Raw genomic sequence first — 21,620 nt, 5'->3', positions numbered from 1 at the left:
CAACCTCTTTGTTGTGATTTCTAACACTCACACTGTAGCCCTCATGGAGTTGGGCAGCTATGTTAGCATTACCTAGCATGGCTAATTTCATGGCACAATTCAGATGCGCCTTGCTGGACTCCTGTTTTTTTGCCTTTTCCGAAAAATGCTTCATGTCACACACACCGACAGTGCTCCACATATCCCCTTGTCCCCCCGTGCCAGGCGATTGGAAGAGCAAGCATGGGAAAACAGAACATTTTATTCCTATTGGAACAACCAGAAAGCCAGGGCTTTTTGTCATACCACGCACGGGAAAACGTCCGATTGAAAGACCTACCCTTATCCATTGTTTGCTGAACTATATTAATATCAGGTTTATGGGGGCCGAGGTTTTTAATAGCCAATTTTGTTCCCAAATCTAGTCTTTCAAATGAGTTCTCCAAGAGAAACTCAACGCTATTGAGTACAGGTTCGATGCTAGCAGCCATGGTTAAAACTTCACCGGCGGATTACTGCTTTCACTCACTGTAGCCTACTATCAGACTGACTCGCTCCTTAGGTTGTGCAGAGTAATATAGCAGTAGGCGGGACAGTGTATAGCAAATATTCTCGGAGGAGATCCTTACAACGTTTTTAGCTAGTCTTGGGGAAACCTAAGCTAGCAGACAAGTAACCTACTGTACATGTACGAAGCTGTCAACACATTGTTTACTGTCTCAACATTGCTTTGCTCATCAAGCTAAGATATTTCATTAAATCACTCCCAGTTTCCCATTTTGCAAAGACTTCGTTCACAATCACTTAAACTTTGTAAGATAGCAACTATAAAGTCAAATCTTTACCTACTACAAACGTGAATCCGGATTAAAAAGCCAATATCCTTCATCAAATCCGACATAGTTATCCGTTTTATCCAACAAGTTTGTAGGGGAATTTGGCGGCACTGAAGTTCCCACTGGCTAGATGGGTGGAGTAATATATTTCTTAAACCCTTTGAGTCCTTTCCATGTCCAGGGCAAGTCATACATCATATCAGGGCAGATCATACACCTGCCCCAATAGCATCTATACAGGCGCGCTAAATGTTACATGATATTTTGCTAAGTAGGGGCCGACAGTGACTCTGATTGGTAGAATGTGCTCGAGAGTTCTAAGAAGGGGCGGCGGGGCCGGGCTTAGCTGAGGGCAGCCAGGCATCTGCCCTGGCCAATGGCCATAGATCTAACGTTAAGCAGCCACACTGGAGGTAGGCTATATTTCAGCGAAAATAAAAACAGATTCCACTCGCAAAGTCCGTCACAAGCCACAATATGTTGTAATACGATTCCCACTGTGATTGAAGTTGAAATAAATATTTTATCTATAATTTTGGAAAGGTTGGGGGTGTGGCAGGCGGGGCTCTGCCCATCCTACCCAAATACAGCGGCCGCGGCTGCTATGACGTCACAATTGTAGAAACCATCAATCAAACAGTGGCTCTGCGTCCAGCTGGAGAAGGCTGTATGCAGGAATGTTTTCCGATATGCCTGAAACTGCCGGTGGGTCAGAGCTCCTTCACCCTTGCCAGGCAGAATTGTACATCTAGTGTTTATTTCTGCAGTATTCCAAAAAGCACATCAGAATGCTCAAAAATCACATTAAATGCGTGCAGCAAAAAATAAAAATCAATGTCATCCAGACATGTATTAAATCCATCAGCACAACGCCTCGTCATATTCGTCACGATGTTCCAGTATGTGTGCTGCCAACGAGTCAGTGCCACATGAAGAAGACGCCGCTGTCAAATATTGTCCAGTTGCTGCGTGCGCTTCAGAGATCTGGAGAAAAATGCAGCCATCGAGGCCATTGAGGTGGGCAAAAAAGATCTTGCATATTTTAAGGTATGGGACTCCATGAGTCAATACTAAATTCTAATGAATAAGGCCACAGGTGTCCTCTCCTTAATTTTGGCCTGCACCCCATTTAGTCCAGATGACACGATAGCTGCGCCACAACTTTATCCAGACATTCATATTCCTCCAAGAAACGGAGGATAAGAGCAGCAATCAGCTCACCTGCCACTGGAAACATTTTCAAATGTCCCAAGCCGCTCCTTGACACCTGCCTCCGTCACACAACGCAGGACCGGTGCGAGCTGCACTGCCTTACTCACATCGGTCGTGTCATCCACCAGAACAGGGACAAAGGCTGCCTTTTTTTTTAATCTTTTCTCCCGTCACGTTACCAATAGCATTAATAAGATCACTTTGTATTCTCGCCAAAGCCCCACAAAACACTTTGTTAGAGCAAGTCTGCATTGTTTTCAGCAAGAAAAGAAAGAAGCTCCATGTAGTTCCCTCTGTTTGGGGATCCAGCACTTTCATCGTGTCCCCTGAATGAAAGTTCCTGTTTACCCAAAAATATGACACAATCTATTGGTCTTTTCAATATTTCCCAATTTTTCTTCACCTTTTCATTGAGGAGCTCCACTTCTCTGCGCACTTGTTCGTTGGGCTAGAGATCAACTCTAGTTTCCCCAAATGTTCTCAAATGCAAATGTCTCGCCGTGGTTGGGCAACTCAAGTTGGCAAACCCTCTGTGAGTCCAAACACCAAGTCGATCATTTGCAATGCTCCTCAGAGGCTGTAAGCCAGTGGTACGGCTCGTAGGCACTGGTCAGGAAGTGGCGAACAAACCCTTCCTGAGACAAGCTAGCGTCGGAGTTGGCCGGCCTCTCCTCGCGATCTTTAGCTTTTCTGGAAAAGTTTGCCTTGAAAGTATTTACCAGACCAAATCAATTTCAGCTATTGTGGGTGTAATAAATCCTATTTCAAATGTATTGTGTGCAGATCTCTGCAGACGTGTTTCGCTAGTCTAACTATATATATTTGTTATTTTAATTTTTATCTATAATGTGTAATTAACAGGTGACAGATAATTGAAAGACTGAAATTGTTGAAACAGGAAAAATTTTCAAAGCCGTTGTGACTTCAATTAAATTCAATTCAGTTTTATTCATATAGCGCCAAATTACAACAAATGTCATCACAAGGGACTTAAATAATATAGTCCAATTCAAGCCAATTGGAGTTCAATTCATTGTAATCATAATCCAATCAAATCCAATGAATTCATTTCAAAATTAATCCATTTCATTCACACAGAGCCAATTCAAAAACAATGTCCTAGCTAAGGAACCCAACAGATTGCACCGAATTAATGTCTGTGTCAGCTTTTCACCTCAACTTGGCTTCAGCCGTTGGTTTAGAGACCTTACCTGGAGAGCTCGCCACATGAACTACAAAGTAGTGGCTGGCGGTTCCAGCCTCTGGCATGCTGCTGTCCCTACTGGTGGGCTCCCCCTGGCTGCATTCCAGGAGTGCTGGCTTGTTACAGACATCCAGACACTGGGAGCTGCCCTCTTGTTCAGCAGGCAGCACGGTGTGGCTGGCTGTGTCAGCTTCAGTTTGACCTTCAGCTCCAGAGGAGTGATGCACGTCGGTGATGGCAGGGTCTCCAGCGAGGCAGACCTCCACGTTCTGCAGTTTGGACAGACACCAGCTCTTCAGCTCACTCACCAGAGATTCCTGCTTAAGGGGCACACAACCACACAACAGTTGCTGTAGAAGAGATTTTTTTTTTTTGCTTGGAGCTGAAAGTTCATCGAAACAAAATATATAATTGCAACTGATTTAAGCAATAACACACCTTTGTCTATGAGTGATGGGATGGATTATTGTGTAAAAGCAGAGAAGCCAGTTAGGCAGAGTTTGTTTACTGGTGGTCTGAAGGTAACAAGCAGCAATTGCCTTTATTGTTGTCAGGCCCAGAGAATGGAGGACGCAGGAGCAGGAGATGATATATCCAAAAGCTTTTAATGAGGAGTTCACACGGTGAAACAAGAGAGAAACAAAGCAGGCTATAGAAGTTATCTATTACCTCTCCCAAAGTGAAAGAAGCATATCTCTGAAAAATTATCAAAATAAGTATCACTCCACTATATGGAGGAAAAACAAAAAGGATTATCAAAATTTTAGTTTTAACCTAATATCGCTCCTTCTACGGAGGAAAACAAAAAACCTCTCCTGAAAAATAGGAGGCACTATACTGTGAAAAAAAAAAAAAAAAAAAAAAAAAAAAAAAAAAAAAAAAAAATCACTCTACTTGGAGGAAAAACAAGAAAGCTATGAAACTTAAACTTGACTTTAGCAAGACTATATTATTAAAGTTAATCAGAAAAAAAAACTCTCTTAGCGAGGAAAAGACCAAAATGGTAACTTGGAACTTTGACTATGGCTTTGGAAAGGCAAGAGTGGAGCACGTTTGAATCAACAAATACGACACACTGGCACAAGACAGGGGGAGACGCAGACTCTTATACACACAGGGTTAACAGGGAACAGGTGGAATCATTTATGCGACAATCAGACTGGGACACGAGAGGAAGGGCAAGTGACCTGAAACGAGTGGGACATGACATGTAGACGAGACAAAAAACCCACTTGACCTCTCCGCGGTGTGACAATTGTACTGTGGGCTGGCAGGAAAGTTGTTTTACTGGGGCAATGGAAAGGCTTAAAGCTGCATTCTTCATAAACGGAAAAAGGTCTGATGGTAGACAGTTGGACTCCATAATGGAGCATGTTGCAAAATTTCAAGTGGATGATGATCAGCGCCTGGATGAGCACCTTCCAGGCTCCAGAATCTTTCATTAGTTATCTTTCAACTCGGGTCACTACACTGCAAAAAATAGGGGTCTTCAAACAAGATAAAAACACTAAAAGGGAAAAGGTACTCAAAACAAGTGAAAAAATCTGTCCATGCAGCAAGATAATTTGACTTTGCAAGATTTCTTAAATTAAGATTGTAGGAGTCTTGTTTCTAGATTTAACAAAGGCAGTTTTGTGAACAAACATTTGTCATATGCTTAAAATCCAAGGAATAAAGTGTGTTTTCAGATATTTTCTGTGTGACTCTTGAATCAAGCATGTTGAGTTTGTTATTGAATCTTAAAACAAGATTTATTTTGATGAGACTTTGGAGGAGAAACGTAATACTGTACATTTTAAGTGTTAATTGTCTCATTTTATGATTCCCTGCCTGTTTGAGACAAAAAAGTAAAGTTTTGCTTGATATAAGATTATACTGTTAAGTTGAAGACTTAAAATAAGAAATTAATTCTTAAAACAAGAAAAAATATCTAGCACTTCTAAATGTAAGGGTTTTTTTCTTGGTAAGAACCAAATAATTTGTAGTGTAGCATATCTTCGGATGAAGTTTCTATTTTATACCCGATACCAACATTCTATAATATATAATCTACTCAGTGTTGCAATTACATTCAGTAAAACATAATTTAATTCACAGTATTTAAGGTACTTTCTACTACTCCCAGTGATTAGATTACCGACTAGACAGAGCGTCTGACCCAAATAATCAACCGACCACCTTTTAATTTGTGGCTCACTGTCAAAAATCTAGTTTACTAATCTTAAATGATATATTTTATGTTTTGCCTTTTTGTCTGTTGGCCGTAAATTGTTTTATTGAATTGCTTCCATTTTTCAGACTACAAGCATGTCTTAAAGACATAAAGACCTGGATGACTCAGAACTGTCTGCTTCTAAATTCAGACAAAACTGAAGTCGTTATCTTTGGACCTGAGCGTTTCAGGGAGAAATTGTCTAGCTATATAGTTACTCTAGATGGTATTTCCTTGGCTTCTAGTTCTACAGTGAGGAACCTTGGAGTTACTTTTGACCAGAATTTATCATTTGACTCGCATATAAAACAGGTTTCTAGGACTGCCTTCTTTCATCTTCGTAATATTGTTAAAATCAGGAACATCTTGTCTCAGAGTGATGCAGAAAAACTAATTCATGCATTTGTTACTTCAGGATTGGACTACTGTAATTCTTTATTATTGGGCTGTCCCACATATTCTCTGAAAAGCCTTCAGTTGATCCAAAATGCTGCAGCCAGAGTTCTGACGAGAACTAACAGGAGAGATCATATTTCTCCAGTTTTAGCTTCTCTTCATTGGCTCCCTGTTAAATTCAGAATAGAATTTAAGATTCTTCTCCTCACATATAAAGCTCTTAATGACCAAGCTCCATCATATCTTAAAGATCTCATTGTAAGATATTTTCCTAACAGAGCACTTCGTTCCCAAACTGCAGGTTTACTTGAGGTTCCCAGAGTTTCTAAAAGTAGAATGGGAGGCAGAGCCTTCAGTTATCAGGCCCCTCTATTGTGGAATAAGCTGCCAGTAAATGTCCGGGAAGCAGACACCCTTTCCACTTTTTAGACCAGGCTTAAAACTTTCCTTTTTGTTAAAGTTGTGCATCTTTGGAGTATTGTTCAGTGAGAGGTGACTGTTGTTGGTGTTACCTGTCTCTTCTCTGTCTCCAGTCGCTCCTGCAGGGCCCAATGCTCGATCCTCTGCAGACACTCACTCCTCTCTGCAGACACCCTCTCCACTGTCATCTTATCAAGAGCTCGGATCTGATGACCAAAATGAGATAACAAATGTAGAATATGCTGCCTTATTTTCCCTTGTTTCTTCAACAAAACTTTCTGTGTACTGCGTTCAACCCTATAATATACAATGGTCCTGTATATATAAACACATGGAACCTGATCTAAAACTGACTAAAGGCTATAGCATGGTTGCCGTGTCTGTCACGGCGGTGTCGCACCGTGACGTCAAAATGACGTTTCAGGCCTGGGGCTTCCCTTGAAAAGACGGCGCAGCGCGTTGTCGTGCACCAGTCAATTTTTGTTACTTGGCGGCGCCGAGCACAACGAACCGGATGGACTGTTGTGAGACCAGGCTCAGTGAGGAGGTGCGTTTGTACAGGCAGCTGTATGAAACTGCAGTGAAACAGCACAGGGAGCACGTAAACTCCCAAAACTGGTGCACAGAGATGGGCAGAACTTTGGGGAAAGAGGGAGAGTTCTGTAAGAATGTGTGGAAGAAGCTACGGGACAGATAGGTGAAGGCAAAGAAGAGGGCAGACACTCTGTTGATGCCGGGGGCTTCAAACCTTTACCTCTTTTAACTGACTTAAAAAAATAAAATGATCCGAAAACTGCAGCAGTATCATTAATTACAGTATTCTTGCTCTTGACAGCGGCATTGTTTTCTTCTCCACTTTCGTGGTTGTAGAGTAGAGGTAACCTTCACGTAGCAGCGCCACCTCTGTGACGGAGAAAATTGCACCTACTGGCGCGCAACGACTTGCGCCACTATATAGGGTCCTATGGCGGGCACGAACTCTTGACGTCATCAACACCGCTCGCGCGAGCGGACGTGGCAACCATGCTAGAGCCTTAAAAGATCTGAACACATCAAAGCAGCATTAAAATCTTTACTCTGGCTTCCAGTCAGTCACAGAATAGATTTTAAAAGCCTGCTGATGGTTTACAAATCCCAGAACAGTTTAGACAGTTTAGTGGAACAAACTGCCACCAAACTCTCACCAAATGGAGACATTTTTAAATCCAGCTTAAAAACATTTCTGTTCTCATGTGTCTATGCATGAAATCTGCACGCTATCTTTGAATTTATCTGGACTGTTGCTTGTTTTTAAATTCATTTGAATTATTTTATTTGTTTCACTTTATATTGCTTTATGTATTTTTAAGGCTTCTTCCACTTCCTGCTGCAATGCTTATGTTTTATGTAAAGCACTTTGAATTGTTTGTACATGAAATGTGCTATAAATAAATTTGATTTGATTTGATTTGATAAAAAAACACAGGACTGGGAATTACAAAAGGGAAGTCATATAGCCTTTCAAGCAGGAAAAAAGTCAAATTTTTAGTTAGAATATACCAACAAAAAAAACCGACATAGCTGAACAAAACAGAATATACTTAATAATCAATTCTGCTTATTCATACCTTTGTGCCTCAACTAGATAAGTTTGACTTAAACATTGGGATATACAGTCATGTAACAAAGAAAGTACACAATCTTTCCCTTCTTATGTTTTACTTATTAGAACATACAAATATCTAGTCCTTTCAAGGTTTTAACATTAGGTAAATACAACCTAATCTCGCTACGTTCACACTGCTTTCACAGGAATGATGAAGTTAAGTAACAGCTGGGTGCCACAATTCAAATGCACTTGATGGTGTGACATCTTTAAAAGATGTTTTAGCAGTTTGCTGCTCTGGAGTATTATGCTGTGTGCTGACACAGAGTAACGGAGGAAAGACATCCACAACGATCTTTTAGAAGCTATTTTGGTTGCCCATCAACATTAGAAAGGTTATAAGGTTATTAAAACAAATAAATAGAATCCACTATTCTACAGTGTGAAAGATTGTTCAAGGCAGTTGTGAATAGTCTCAAGAGTGGATGTCCTCAAAGTTGCCCTGCAGGTTAGAGTGTGCGATCAGAATCAATCAGGATAAGGATCGAAAGGGAAGTCTCTTTTCTTCCACAATCTTAACAAAAGAAGAGCCATCTGAAATTATTAAGGCTTATCTACCGTCATTTTAGTACAGTGTCCTGGTCTTTAGAGGCAAATGGAAAACCACGGAATAAGTCACTAAAGAAAGCAAAGAATGGCCAGCGGGGTGGGTCACTTAGAGCGTGATTCTGTATGAGTCCGTCTTCTTTTCCCTGGAGCAGGAAAACTGAGTTGCAGTGTGCATCTTACCTGGTGTTTGTTCTTGCGGTCCAGCTGGCCGATCTTGTTGTTCATCAGGTCTTGGACAGTGTGGATCTCAGTCTTCATCTCCTCTTTAGTGGCCTCTAACTGGTTTTCCAGTTTACTGATGAGAGGTTCACAACGGCAGCCGTTCAGAGGAGCCTGAAACAGATTATTTTCTGTGATTGCAGGGATTTCACTGAGTTCAACTCTCTCCTGCAGTAATGCTTGTTAGGGTCACTGATGACTCTAAATGAACTAAAGATCTGAATGTATGGATGTTTATCAGTGTCTGTTTGGTACTGTTCAAAACTTAACTGAATTAATGTTGTAGGAACAATCAACTCATCTTGAACAAAAGCTAAACAGAGATGATTGTGGATTCTGGGAGGACCAGGAGTAAGCCCAACACTGTCTCTGTCCTTCATGAGGAGGTGGAGTTGGTTGAGTAATACAGATACCTACCCATCTACCGGGACTGCAGACTTTACTGAAAATGCAACACCAAGGCTGTCTTGGAGAAAAGATATAACAGACAGTACTTCTTCAGGAAGCTCATGTCCTTCAAAAGTCTGTAGTGGAGGATCTGCTTTGAAGCAAATCTGCTGAGGCAGCAGCATCAGAGCCAGTGACTCAAAGAAACTGAGCAAACTGATAAAGAAGGCTGGCTCTTTGTTAGGGAACGCTTTAGAGCCCCTACACCTGATTACAAAAAGAGGAATGCTGCACAAGTTATTGAACATAAAGAGCAACACTGCCCAAACTCTTCATAACATTATGTTCAAAATATGAAGGATGAAAGTAGATACAGTAAGACTGTTATTCGTGTTGGCCCCCAGTTACACCAATCTTTCTATGGACCCTTGCCGAATCTGACGTGTTTAATTGCATATCGTCCTTCAAACGGCGGGCAGTTTTGGTGGTGTTGAGCAAAAAAGGTGGGCTACATCGATAATTTTTTTGGGGGCTTTTTATGCCTTTAATGATAGGACAGTTGGAGAGAGACAGGAAGCTGGGGGCAGAGAGAGGGGGAAGACATGCAGCAAAGGGCCGCTCGGTGCGGGAGTCGAGCCGGGGCCAGCTGCAGCGAGGACTGTAGCCTCTGTACATGGGGCGGCTGCTTAACCCACTACGCCACCGACCTCCCCATCCATATCACTTTTGAAGCACAGTTCTCTAGTCTAGAAATATGGATGATGATATTATTAATCATCCAAAATCATCAGGCACAGTTGCAGTGTTACACACTCCTCCGCAACTTCCCACCTGCTGCTAGCCCCCCAAAACCCACCAATGACCACCCAAATTCAATAAATCAAGAAGAGCAAATCCTGTAAAACCTTGAAAAAAATTTAAACTAAAAACTTTAACTGAAGAAAAACATCAAACTATTAAATGTGGTTTGCTGAATATCAGATCTCTCCTTTCGAAGTCTCTGTTAGTGAATGAGTTGATTTGTGATCATCATATTGATATATTTTGTCTTACAGAAACCTGGCTCCAGCAGGAGGATCATGTTAGCATTAATGAAGCAACTCCCTCTGACTGTTTAAATGTTCACGTTCCTGGAACCACAGGCAGAGGAGGAGGAGTGGCAGCTATCTTCAGATCAGGGTTACTCATCAGTCCCAGACCCAAGATTAGTTTGAGCTCTTTTGGATGTCTGACCACCCGAAGTGGAAATTCCAAAAACCTCTTCTATTTGTTGTTGTGTATTTGGCCCTTATTCTGAGCCTCCAGTTTATTCTCAGATTTTTTTTTAAATCACAGTTAGTGCCGAGGATAGATGTTAATTGTTGTTGTGGGTGACTTTAGAAGTTAAAAACGACAGCCTAAATATTACCTTTAATTCTATATTATATGTAAATTAAATGAGATTTTCGGAAAGTCTACACAGACCTACTCACTGCCTTAATCACACCCATGATCTTGTGCTGATTGTGAAGGTCAACAATAAACAGTATTTCCTCATAACCCTGTAATATTTGACCATTTTTTGATAACCTTTGATTTTACATTACTTACAACATCTGAGAAGAAATTTATTTACAGCATGTGTCTATCAGAGAATGCTGTAACCAAATTTAAAGAATCAATTCCATCATCTCTTTCTTCACTGCCATGTGCTCATTTAAGGACCGCTGCCTAAACTTTACTCCCACACAACTTGACTCTCTTGTTGACAGCGCTATAGCTTCAATGCGTACAACACTGGTCAATGTTGCCCCTCTGAAAAAGTGGTAATCTAAATTAATAATTTGTAATAATTGAGTAAAGTCAAGCTAAAACTGCTTATTATTCATCATTGATAGATGAGAATCATTCATTGAATGTTTCCCACATTGGTACTGATGTATCATCCAGTACAGCAGCTTTTGAAGCATCTTTTGAACTTGATTTTGTCACGGTCATGCTTGGCCGTGGTGTTTGGTTTCTGGGTCTTTTTCCGGGAAGCCTGGGGCGGAGTCTGGTTCAGCTCCTGCACTCGCACCTGCCTTCCATCTGTGCTCATCAAGACGCCTCAATAAGGACCAATTTGACTGGATTATGACTGTACTGGATTAATTGGATTGTAATTAGCTTGAATTAGACGGTATCTTTGAAGTGCCTGGAGGTGACGATCTGTTGTGACGTAGTGCTATAGAAAGAAAACTGAATTAAGGTACTTCCTCCTTTCCTCCTTTATTTCTTTTAATCAAATTTAATTTCCATTTAATGAATTTAATTTAATTTCATAATGCCAGTTTATTTAAACTACTCAAACCCCTCGTTAAGGAAACCAACAATCACATCACACATGTTCTCCTTGATTCAATCTTCTGTCCTGAGCACGCATCAGGTGACAGTAGAGAGGAACACTTCCAGAATCAGCAAGGGAGGGAGGACTTGGTTTAAACTTCCTACCCCTGTTCCTCCATCTTGCTCCAGCCCGACATCCACAGCCTTTCCTCTTAAATAGTCTGGGATTTGGGGTCTTTTTTTCTCAAGCTTCAGTTGACATTTAGAAACCTGAATCAGCTACTTGTATCAGCTATTTGTAAACTACTCTTCCAATAGCAAGGTAACTTATCCAATTCAATTCAATTCATTTTTATTTATATAGCGCCAAATGTCATCTCAAGGCACTTAGATAATAAAGTCCAATTCAAGCCAAATGGAATTCAATTAATTGTAATCATAATTATTTATAAAATAATCCAATTCATTCATATAGAGCCAATTCAAAAACAATTTCCTAGCTAGGGAAACCAACAGATTGCACCAAAACTTGTCTTCAGTCCAATCTCCCATCCTGAGCGTGCCTCAGCGTGTATGAACTTATCATATCAGATGTTAAAAAGTATAAGAAGTACTAAGACAATAAACTTAAGTAGTACACCCTCCAAATCAGTGCAGAAAAATCTATCTGTTTTGTGGAAAAAACATCTTACTTGAAATACAGAGAAAATGACAAAATACACACAATATGACCAGAACTACTGCAGCTTCCCGTCACTGTGGTGCAACAGATTTGGGAACTGATATTTCACGTTTTTCACGTACCTGCATTATCTTGCCATCCTTGCCTCGGTACAGTGTGTAGAGCTGATAAGCTTTATAGTTGTGTGGAGGAACATGAAGAAAGGCTCCTTGCAGTTTGTCCTTTCTTTTGTGAATGCCTTCTCTATTCTTAGTGTCTCTGCGGCGGAGAGGCTCGGACAGAGAAGGCTGTAACAGCAATGTCCCCTCAAGTTAGTGATTGCCTCCACCAAATTGTTTCCCCCTGTACAGATGCTTTGAGCAGCAACCCTCAACTCCTCCATCTTCACATTAATTATCTTACCTTTTCTTTCTGCTTACATTTCTTTCCCTTCCTGGTGTTTGACGTGGTCGCCTCGGTATGTTTGCCGGCAGCTTGGTGCTCGCTGCTCTGACTATCGTCGGCTACAGATGCACTGTCCTGTAGGAAACAGGAAGAGGAAGGGGAAGGTTTAATACTGGGATTTCCTGGACAAAAATCTAAAAAAAAAAAAAAAAAAAAAATTTCAGGTATCTCATAAAACTGAATTTTACTATTCGTAAAACATGTATTATCTGTAAGGCTTGACTTAAATAAAAATATCACAGTGTACACAGTTTAGATATCCATGGCAATGAGGAAAACAATTATTTTTCTAAGCTAATTAAGTGGAGAATAAAAAGTGACAGAAAGCCGTGCTTTGTATGTTTGGTTTTGATTCTTAAATCATTTTTCAACATAGAAAAGGAGACGGAAGACTATTTGATAACATACTTTATTGTCATTGCAAAATTCTATGCAGTACCAGAATATAAATAAATAGAACAATAAAAAAAAAAGATCAAATAGAAATGATCCTAAATAATACAATTTTCAGCAGTTCCCCATAGCCCTTGGGGGGAAAAGACAGTGGTCAGAGTGTGTGTAGTCTTTCCTGATGTTTATTGCTCTCTTCAGAGGTCAGCTGGTGTGAACACACTGTATGCATGTGAATTAACATGTCATCCATGACAAATGAAACAATGCAAGCCCTCCAGTCTAGGCAGTGAGAATATTTTACCATTTTTAAAAAACATCATCAGTGATGGTTAAATTAAATGATGATTTCTCTCAAATAGAGGCTGATCTTAACTGATGAAAAACAATAAACCCTTATATTCAAAAGTCGGGCTTAGGGCTATAAGTCCTTTTTTAATGAGCTGGGGTTTATTCAAGTATTCAGAATAATATAATACATTTTCCTTATTAAAGTAGACAAGTGCATTGTTAGTTGATGCATGCTTTGTGTGTGTGTGTGTGTGTGTGTGTGTGTGTGTGTGTGTGTGTGTGTCACAAACACAAATCCTTTTGTGACTTTATTTTCTCTCAAATCAGAAGTTTAGCAATAAGCAGGTGACTCAAACTGGATACATTTCTCTTGTAGAGACACATTCCCTCTCCACTGATTTCTTTGTTTATCTCGTGTGTTTTTTCCCCTTCTCTTTTTCCTTATGTGTAAGAAAACTATACATTTTGCATTCCACTCAGCTTCTGTACTTACCTTACAGAGCAGTATTTCATCTCTGGGCACTGACTGAGCTCTACCCTCTGCTTTCAGCTTGTCCCTTCTCTTTCTTACACTTCTGCCACGGACAAAGCTCTGGAAAGACACACACATACAAAGATGTCAACAGGACAAGAGTCAGCTGGAGTCAAGACAACTCCAAATTTGACTTACATGCTAGCCTGAAGAGTGAGAGTTGACAAGGGTGAGAGTTGATGGATTTACCTGGGGAGCTTTAGTGAGAAGAAGAGCCACCTCTGGGTTGTTGTGATCTCTGGCCATGTCCAAAGCCGTCTGACCTGCCTATCAAAACAGACAGGCACACAGCTCAAGCAAGACTCAGAATGTCTTCACCTCATACTGTATGGATCTCCAGTGTCCAGACTGTATACATCTCAGGCCCTGTTCCTACTCTGGTTTTAGCATGCATCCTGGGTGCTACAGTTGGGAGTTCCAAACACAGGTGTTATCATAGGTGTCATATACTTCAGAGATTCTCTGGGGCACTTCTGTCTGCCTTCCTTTGATAATTTGCTATGCTATCCATCCTGGGAATATATTCGAAGACCACCTGACCTGGAGGAACTCCATGCGAGAAGCTGTGAGCACATCTCCAATGACCTGGATATGTCCTTTAAAATCTTCAGTGAAAGATAAGCTCTTACTGAACTGGATTATCACTAAGTGCCTCTGAGTGCTTGATTTTTATCCTTTTTGCTCGCATAATCGTAATCATTTCTACCTCCGTGTAGCTGCTTGTGTTGCCACTATTGTACCTATGCATGAGAATAACAGCTGCACTCGGAGGTCGCCACTGTCTGCCCTCAGAAGGGAATGTCCCACAGCCTTGGTGGTATCAGCGACACTGTCTGCTCCAAGAAGACAATATTCCACGGCCTTGGCATAATCAACACCACTGTCTGCCCCCAGACGGGCAGAAGGGAAGGTCTCATGACTCATATAAACACAATGCAAGCGCCCGTCTGTTCACCCTATAAAAGCTTGTTTAGGACTTAGTGTCTTTGAGGATTTGCAACACAGTCTCTGTATGTAGTTCCCTTGTTGCCACATGATTAAAGGTCCTATGCTTTTGAATTTCAGACAGTATTCCTGAGTATTCTTATTAATTTTCCCTAACAGCGCTGCATTACTTTACCTCGGGGTTCAGTGTTGCAAGAATGGATTTTAAGTATAGATTGCATTCTAAGAAGTCAAGGTTGCACTTGAAGTGATTGTAAAGGGTTAGTGGTTAGAGCGAGAGTGGTTAGAGTTGGTCGTCCAATAACCGGAAGGTTGGCGGTTCAATTCCCACTCTCGCCACTCAAAAAAGATTGGTGGAACTGATAGCTGGAGGGGTGTCAGTCTTGTCTTGGCCGAGGTGCCCTTGAGCAAGGCACTGTACCCCCCATGCTCCCCGGGCGCTGAATGGCTGCCCACCGCTCCAGGTTAGCATCTGCCTCTGAGTGTGTGACCCTGTGCATGTGCATGTGTGTGTCAACAGGTGCCAACCTGGACGGGTTAAAAGCGGAGGACAAATTTTGTGTGTATGCATGACCAATAAATAAATCGGATCTTAATCTTAAATATCAAAGAAATCTTTAGAAAAAAGGCTGAATACAACCAGTGACAGTGAACTGATGTATGGCTCGGCCTCTTCTCCTATTTGCAAACTAGGATGTTTCACCAAATTAACCATTTTTGGTGCTAATTTTGTAGGCGAGTGCTTTTAAACCAGTGTAGACAAGGAGTTAACAACAAGATCACGGGATAGCTAAAAGTCAAGCAGCTGAAGTCACAGCTACGCCTGGGAATTTACATGAAAACACATGAAATCTGACTCATTTATCATTGATTTATCTTCTGACATTTTTTAAAAGATTACTGAGTTGTTCAACTCTAAATCGTTGAAAACCTAACCTATATGGGCCCTTTAGGAATTTCTAATTGAAACTGACCCAACTCCAAGAAATTAACATTTTAGATCTAGCAAATCAATGTGTTGTTTATATGCGAGAGGCCAGGTCAACAAATATGAACATGCTGTGTAGAAATGATAAAATTAAGGGATTTCTGAAAGCAGATGGTTTTTTAAAAAAAAAATTGGGGGCTTTTATGCCTTTAATGGACAGGACAGTTGAAGAGAGACAGGAAGCAGGGGGCAGAAAGATGGGGAATGACATGCAGTAAAGGGCCGTCCGGTGCAGGACTCGAACCGGGGCCAGCTGCAGCGAGGACTGTAGCCTCTGTTCATGGGGCGCCTGCTCAACCCACTATGCCACCGACCACCCTGCAAATGTCTTTTTAAGGATTTCAGTGGCCTGCATTTGACAGGGGGCAAACGTACAGCAAAGGGCCCCAGGCAGAGACTCAAACCTGAGGAACTCCAGCCTCTGAACATAGGAACCCTGCTCAGCCAGTTGAGGTATACAGCACCAAAGCTTGCAGATGTTTAAGTGGTAGTCAATCTGCTACCTATTGCTTCTACCCGTGTAATACCAACGGGTGCAGATTTAACTACAAGAGGCAGAGCCAAGGGGCTGCTGTAGAAATTTGTCAAGATAAGATTGGTACTATAACAGATATATGTGCTAACTTTAAGGAAAAGAAAAGCAAAGTAAGTGTGCAAACACTTCTTTAAAACGTGACAGTGTAGAATAGGCTGCAGGTGCTCACGTTGTTGCAGATGCGACTGTCTGCTCCAGCCTCCAGCAGAAGACGTACTGTCTTCTTATGATTCAGGGCAGCTGCCACGTGCAGTGGAGTGTCCCCAGCCTGCAATATCACACACAAACACAATTCAATTCAAAGTTAAAGTTTTAAGTTCAATTAAGTTCAAGACAGCCTTTCTACCTTTAGGATTAAGCTTAAAACTTTCCTTTTTGACAAAGCCTATCGTTAAATGGTTCAGGTGAGCCTGACACCTCCCGTAGTTATGCTGCTATAGGCCTAAACTGCTGGAGGACCTCCATCAATCCTCACTCTGCTCTCTTCACTCTTCATGCATATATGGCATTATTGCCGGTAGAACTGCAACCAGATAAGATAGAACAATAATTCCTTTCATATATCAAACCAGGGGAGTTACACTTACATATCACACATTAGATGTGAAAGCACAGACAACAAAAACATTATAATTCAAACCACAGGTGCTCTATAGATCTGATCTGGTGTTCACAGCACTTCCTACGTTGGAATATACGTCATCAAGCTGGGAGTATGAACTATCGTGTGGTTTTCCTGCACATTGACAATCAATTAACTAACAATTTATTTAATTAGTATGGATTTTTGCATACATATTATTAACATTTATGATATAAGGGTTGTATTGATGTATAGCACATTCAATGGTGTGGCATAAAGGGTTGAAAGGGAGTTTTTTTCTTTCCACCGTTGCCTGATGCACGCTCAGGATGGAGGATTGGATCGAAGAGACGTTATCTGTTGGTTTCCTCATGTAAACAATTTTTTTAATTGGTTCTGTATGAATTGGACTAATCTGTAAAATTGGATTCATTTAATTTGACTGTATTAAAATGAAATGGATTGTAATTGGCTTAAATCGGACTGGGTTGGATCTTTCAAGTGCCTTGAGATGACATATTTGGTGATTTGGCGCAATATAAATGAAACTGAATTGAACAAAAGATGATGGTGAATGTGAAAACATCAGATTTACAAACAGCATATCACATTTTAAAAGTGAAACACAATTCACAATAAGAGACTAAATCTATCAGGAGTGCTCAAAAAGGATTTCCAGTTTGTGTAAATGGTTCAATGACACTGGGCACAACATTCATAAGAGCTTGAATGAGGGCAACTGGACTTCTTTTTGGATCATGAAGATATTTCACCTCTCATCAAAAGGCTTCTTCAGTTGAGAAAATACTACTCTTGCATTTAAGTTAGTAATTGACTCATTTTTATAGTAGAGAGGCAGAAGTGAAGGTTCAATTTTCGAAGCCAGGTCTTCTTTCGATGCCAAAAGCAGATGCTACGGCCTAATGTTTGCATTTAGGGTGGCTCTTAATTTGGAAAGAAAAGCCCAATTCCTCTGTCTTCTATTTCGATTTTGTGAAGTGAGCAGCTCAAAATATTGTGAATAATATTTCAAAGAGATTTTGGATGGACACTTTCACAAGTGAAATGAGGAGAAGATACAGTAAGAAACCAACTTTGTCTTATTTAGAACAAATAAGCAAATGATTGAGGAAATTCACTAGCCACTTTTGAAATTAAATGCTGAGTGTCACTGTAGTTTTTATGGCAGAGACTCACCAGATTTTTCTTTGACACTGAGCAAAAGGCTGCAAGCAGGATGCGGATCATGGCCACATGATTGTAGCGAGACGCCACATGCAGACACGTGTCACCTGCCTGGAGAAAACAAAAAACTGAGTTTCAAATTGACAAGTCTATTCATTTCAAAAGATGTGGCACAGCAGATTGTGAAGATAAATTACAGTGTTTTATGGACTTAATCATGAATATTTAAAAAAATTATTATTTTCTTAAAATTATTTTTTTGCTACTCAAATAAAACTCAACATTTACATCATGACTGAAGAAAAATTTAAATCAAAATTCTTAAATTAATTATCAATACAGTATAATTGCTATAAACACATCAGAATTTCTCATTTATCTTTCAAGATTCTGAGTGGCCGAGGTTGACAGTAACCTCAGTTTCACTGTTTGGTTCAAATTGAAAAAAAAGACTCTTTAATGTTGTGTTATAGGCTACTGTCAGTAATTTAATACCAAGATCAAATGCAGCATGGAGATTTGTAGACAGACCAAGAACCCATCAATGAAATATTCCTTTTTCTCTTGAAAAGTTTTATGTACAAATCATTTAAAGTGAACTGATGATATAAATAAAAATAATTGCTCATTATAATGTTTAGTAAAAACTTTGTTTTGTCGGTTTAAATTGCAAATCTATGTGTTTCGTGGTCAGACAAAAAAAAGCAGTTTGTTCCAGAATGATAATCAAATCAGTGACTTACAAATCTTAAAAGATAACTGCAAGAATAATCAGCACTCGTGGTGATAGCCAGTTTTAAATCTCCCCTAAGCCCTCTAAATGGTAAATAGACTGTGATTAAACAGTGCTTTTCCAGTCTTGTTTAACACAGAAAGTACTGTTACACTACAAGTCACATTCACCCACACTAACTCAGCCCTTCTATACAGTATTACAGGCTACACTGTGCTTCTTTCTCCATGACGCACAGATGGATGCATCAAGGACAATATGGGGTTTAGTGCCTTGCCCAAGGACACTTCCACACGCAGTCAGGGCATGCCAGTCACCGACCACTCTAATGGCGCATTTCCACTAGCTCGGCACGGCTCGATACGGCTCGGTTTGGTTGTGTTGCCATTACAACCGAGTATCACTTCGTGCCTCCTCGACGTGGGCGGGGTCGTCGTAACACGGCTGCGCGACCAGAACAACAACAACATACGAGGAGGATAGCATGGAGGATATCGAGGCGCTCGTGTTGCTGCTCACCCTGTGGCTTTTTGTCGCACAGAAGGCAAGAGAAGAGAGCCAGAGAAGACTCCTGGCCGCCAGACAAAACAGTATTGAAAAGTGACGACACTCATCGGCCAATCAAATGGAAGGCAGTCAGCTGACGTCACGTTTTAGTAACGCTTCGGCTCGCTTGGAACCAGGGCTGAGGTGATACCAAAAGTCTGCAGGTACTCGTGCTAGTGGAAACACGCCATTACTTCTGAACTACAGAACTACCCTTTAACAACAATGAAAAATAATTTAAAACTAATTGAACTAGTATGCCTATTTTTGCCAACAATAAGTAAAGTATTTTGGACAGTTTTCTTCCCGTCACTGGCATGTGTCTGACTTTTGCCTGCCACATCATTGGAGACTCCTCACTGAGAATCCAAATATGAGTGATGCTTTCAACAGTATGTCAGTAAATCTGAGGTCATCCACTTCTATGACCCACAACAAACAGACAACAACAATCTCTTCTGGCATTTGAGTTACTTTGAATAACAACAGCTTCCCCATGATGCTGTGTGCCACAGTATTTCATCATTCAGATGGCAGTGCTGTGTAAACAGTCAGGTATATGCGCTGTAGAGAGCGGGCTGTCATCCTGAATTTGGATCCCATGTTGCCTACTGATGTGTCCATCAAAGTGTGTGAATGATTAGAACAAAAAGGACGGGTGGCAACCGTCATTCCGACATCCCACCATTCCGACATCCCACCATTCTGACATCCCGCTATTCCGACATCCTGCCATTCCGACATCCCAGCAGTCCAACATCCCACCATTCCGACATCCCGATCATTCCGACATCCCAGCAGTCCAACATCCCACCATTCCGACATCCCACCATTCCGACATCCCGCCATTCCGACATCCTGCCATTCCGACATCCCGCTATTCCGACATCCTGCCATTCCGACATCCCAGCAGTCCAACATCCCACCATTCCGACATCCCGACCATTCCGACATCCCAGCAGTCCAACATCCCACCATTCCGACATCCCACCATTCTGACATCCCGCTATTCCGACATCCTGCCATTCCGACATCCCAGCAGTCCAACATCCCACCATTTCGACATCCCGACCATTCCGACATCCCAGCAGTCCAACATCCCACCATTCCGACATCCCACCATTCCGACATCCCGCCATTCCGACATCCCGCCATTCCGACATCCTGCCATTCCGACATCCCACCATTCCGACATTCCGACATCCCACCAGTCCGACATCCCGACCATTCCGACATCCCGACCATTCCGACATCCCACCAATCTGACATACCGCTATTCCGACATGCAAACGTCCCACCATTCCGACATATAAGGAAATGTGCGTTACTCAACAGGTGAGTCCCTTCTTTCTGTTCATGCATTTTACATGTTTTAAGGCATGTGTACAGATTTGATACAGTCTTTAAAATAATTGATGTGCATTTTTTCAACACCTATTTAGCAACTATTTGGATATGATAAATAAATGCACATAAGGGAACTGAAGTGCTGAAGTGTTTTTGTCTTTTTAACTATGTTGATTTGTTTGGATGTGCGCAGTATATCTCTTGTATATCTGATTGTGTGACATTAAAACTATTAAGAACCTTTTGACAAGCCACAAAATGCATGTTCTTTATGTAGGCTAAATAAAAAAAATTTCTATATTATTGGGCAGTAAGATCAATCTACTCCCAGGTGGGACCAGTTAGGTCCTTAAGACATCAATAGGCTATATAAAGCCTTGCGCAATTGTCGGAATTGTCAGAAAGGCAGGATGTTTAAAAAAAATAAAACATAACGTCATTCCGACCATGGGAGGAAAAAAGTGTTGGAATGATGGGACGTTTCATAGAAATTTAAGTGTTGTCATTCTGACAATTTGAGGCCCATGTCGGACTGGTGGGACATCGGAATGTCAGCATGTAACCAAAAGCCCTGTGTAGCTTGCTGTATGATTGTGTGAGTGTATGAGTGTGTGAGTAAATGAGTGAATGAGTGAATGTTACATGTAGTGTGAAAGCGCGAGTGGTCAGATTGACTAGAAAAGCGCTATACAAGTACAGTCCATTTACCATTTATCAAATGGCATATGCGTAGGACTTTTCTTTTAATCATACTACTCTGCGTGTCTTTTTCTTAGGGAAAAATAACGTGATTTGAATTGAATTGATGGAGAAGAAGAACATGGAGAAATCAAGTTTAAGGTGCTGATTTGTGTGAAGTTTGAGAGCAAATACAAAAAAAGACAGTAGCATGGGAATCTATCTCATCAAATATGCTGAAGACAAAATAAAGCATACTCGGGACAGGAAAAGGCAGAACACAAGAACAAACACTGATGCGGCTTTATCAAATGGAACTCACTGATGAGGAACAAAGGTCCTCCGCGTGTTGCCAAAGTTTCATTTTGCCAGCTGAAA

At 41.0% G+C, this 21,620-nt stretch overlaps 1 protein-coding gene across 3 annotated transcripts in view; it reads right to left on the bottom strand.

Moving 5' to 3' along the window:
* ankrd6b (ankyrin repeat domain 6b) overlaps positions 1 to 21,620 on the bottom strand; it is an 80,766-nt gene that overhangs the window by 5,896 nt on the left and 53,250 nt on the right. For 2 of the 3 annotated variants that reach the window (XM_075458592.1, XM_075458591.1), the window contains exons 7-15: positions 17,951 to 18,049; positions 16,340 to 16,438; positions 13,892 to 13,969; positions 13,664 to 13,762; positions 12,448 to 12,564; positions 12,168 to 12,332; positions 8,634 to 8,786; positions 6,352 to 6,465; positions 3,239 to 3,551 (exon numbers count right to left, since the gene is read on the bottom strand). In XM_075458592.1, the coding sequence (XP_075314707.1) occupies positions 3,239 to 3,551; positions 6,352 to 6,465; positions 8,634 to 8,786; positions 12,168 to 12,332; positions 12,448 to 12,564; positions 13,664 to 13,762; positions 13,892 to 13,969; positions 16,340 to 16,438; positions 17,951 to 18,049 (1,237 nt within the window). The remainder of the gene's footprint in view (positions 1 to 3,238; positions 3,552 to 6,351; positions 6,466 to 8,633; positions 8,787 to 12,167; positions 12,333 to 12,447; positions 12,565 to 13,663; positions 13,763 to 13,891; positions 13,970 to 16,339; positions 16,439 to 17,950; positions 18,050 to 21,620) is intronic. The other variant, XM_075458593.1, reaches the window with a different exon arrangement.

The sequence above is a fragment of the Odontesthes bonariensis genome, chromosome 24 (assembly GCF_027942865.1).
Source record: "Odontesthes bonariensis isolate fOdoBon6 chromosome 24, fOdoBon6.hap1, whole genome shotgun sequence".
Lineage (NCBI taxonomy): Eukaryota > Metazoa > Chordata > Actinopteri > Atheriniformes > Atherinopsidae > Odontesthes > Odontesthes bonariensis.
Note: the sequence above shows the minus strand (reverse complement) of the source record. Positions and strands in the feature narration are given on the sequence as shown.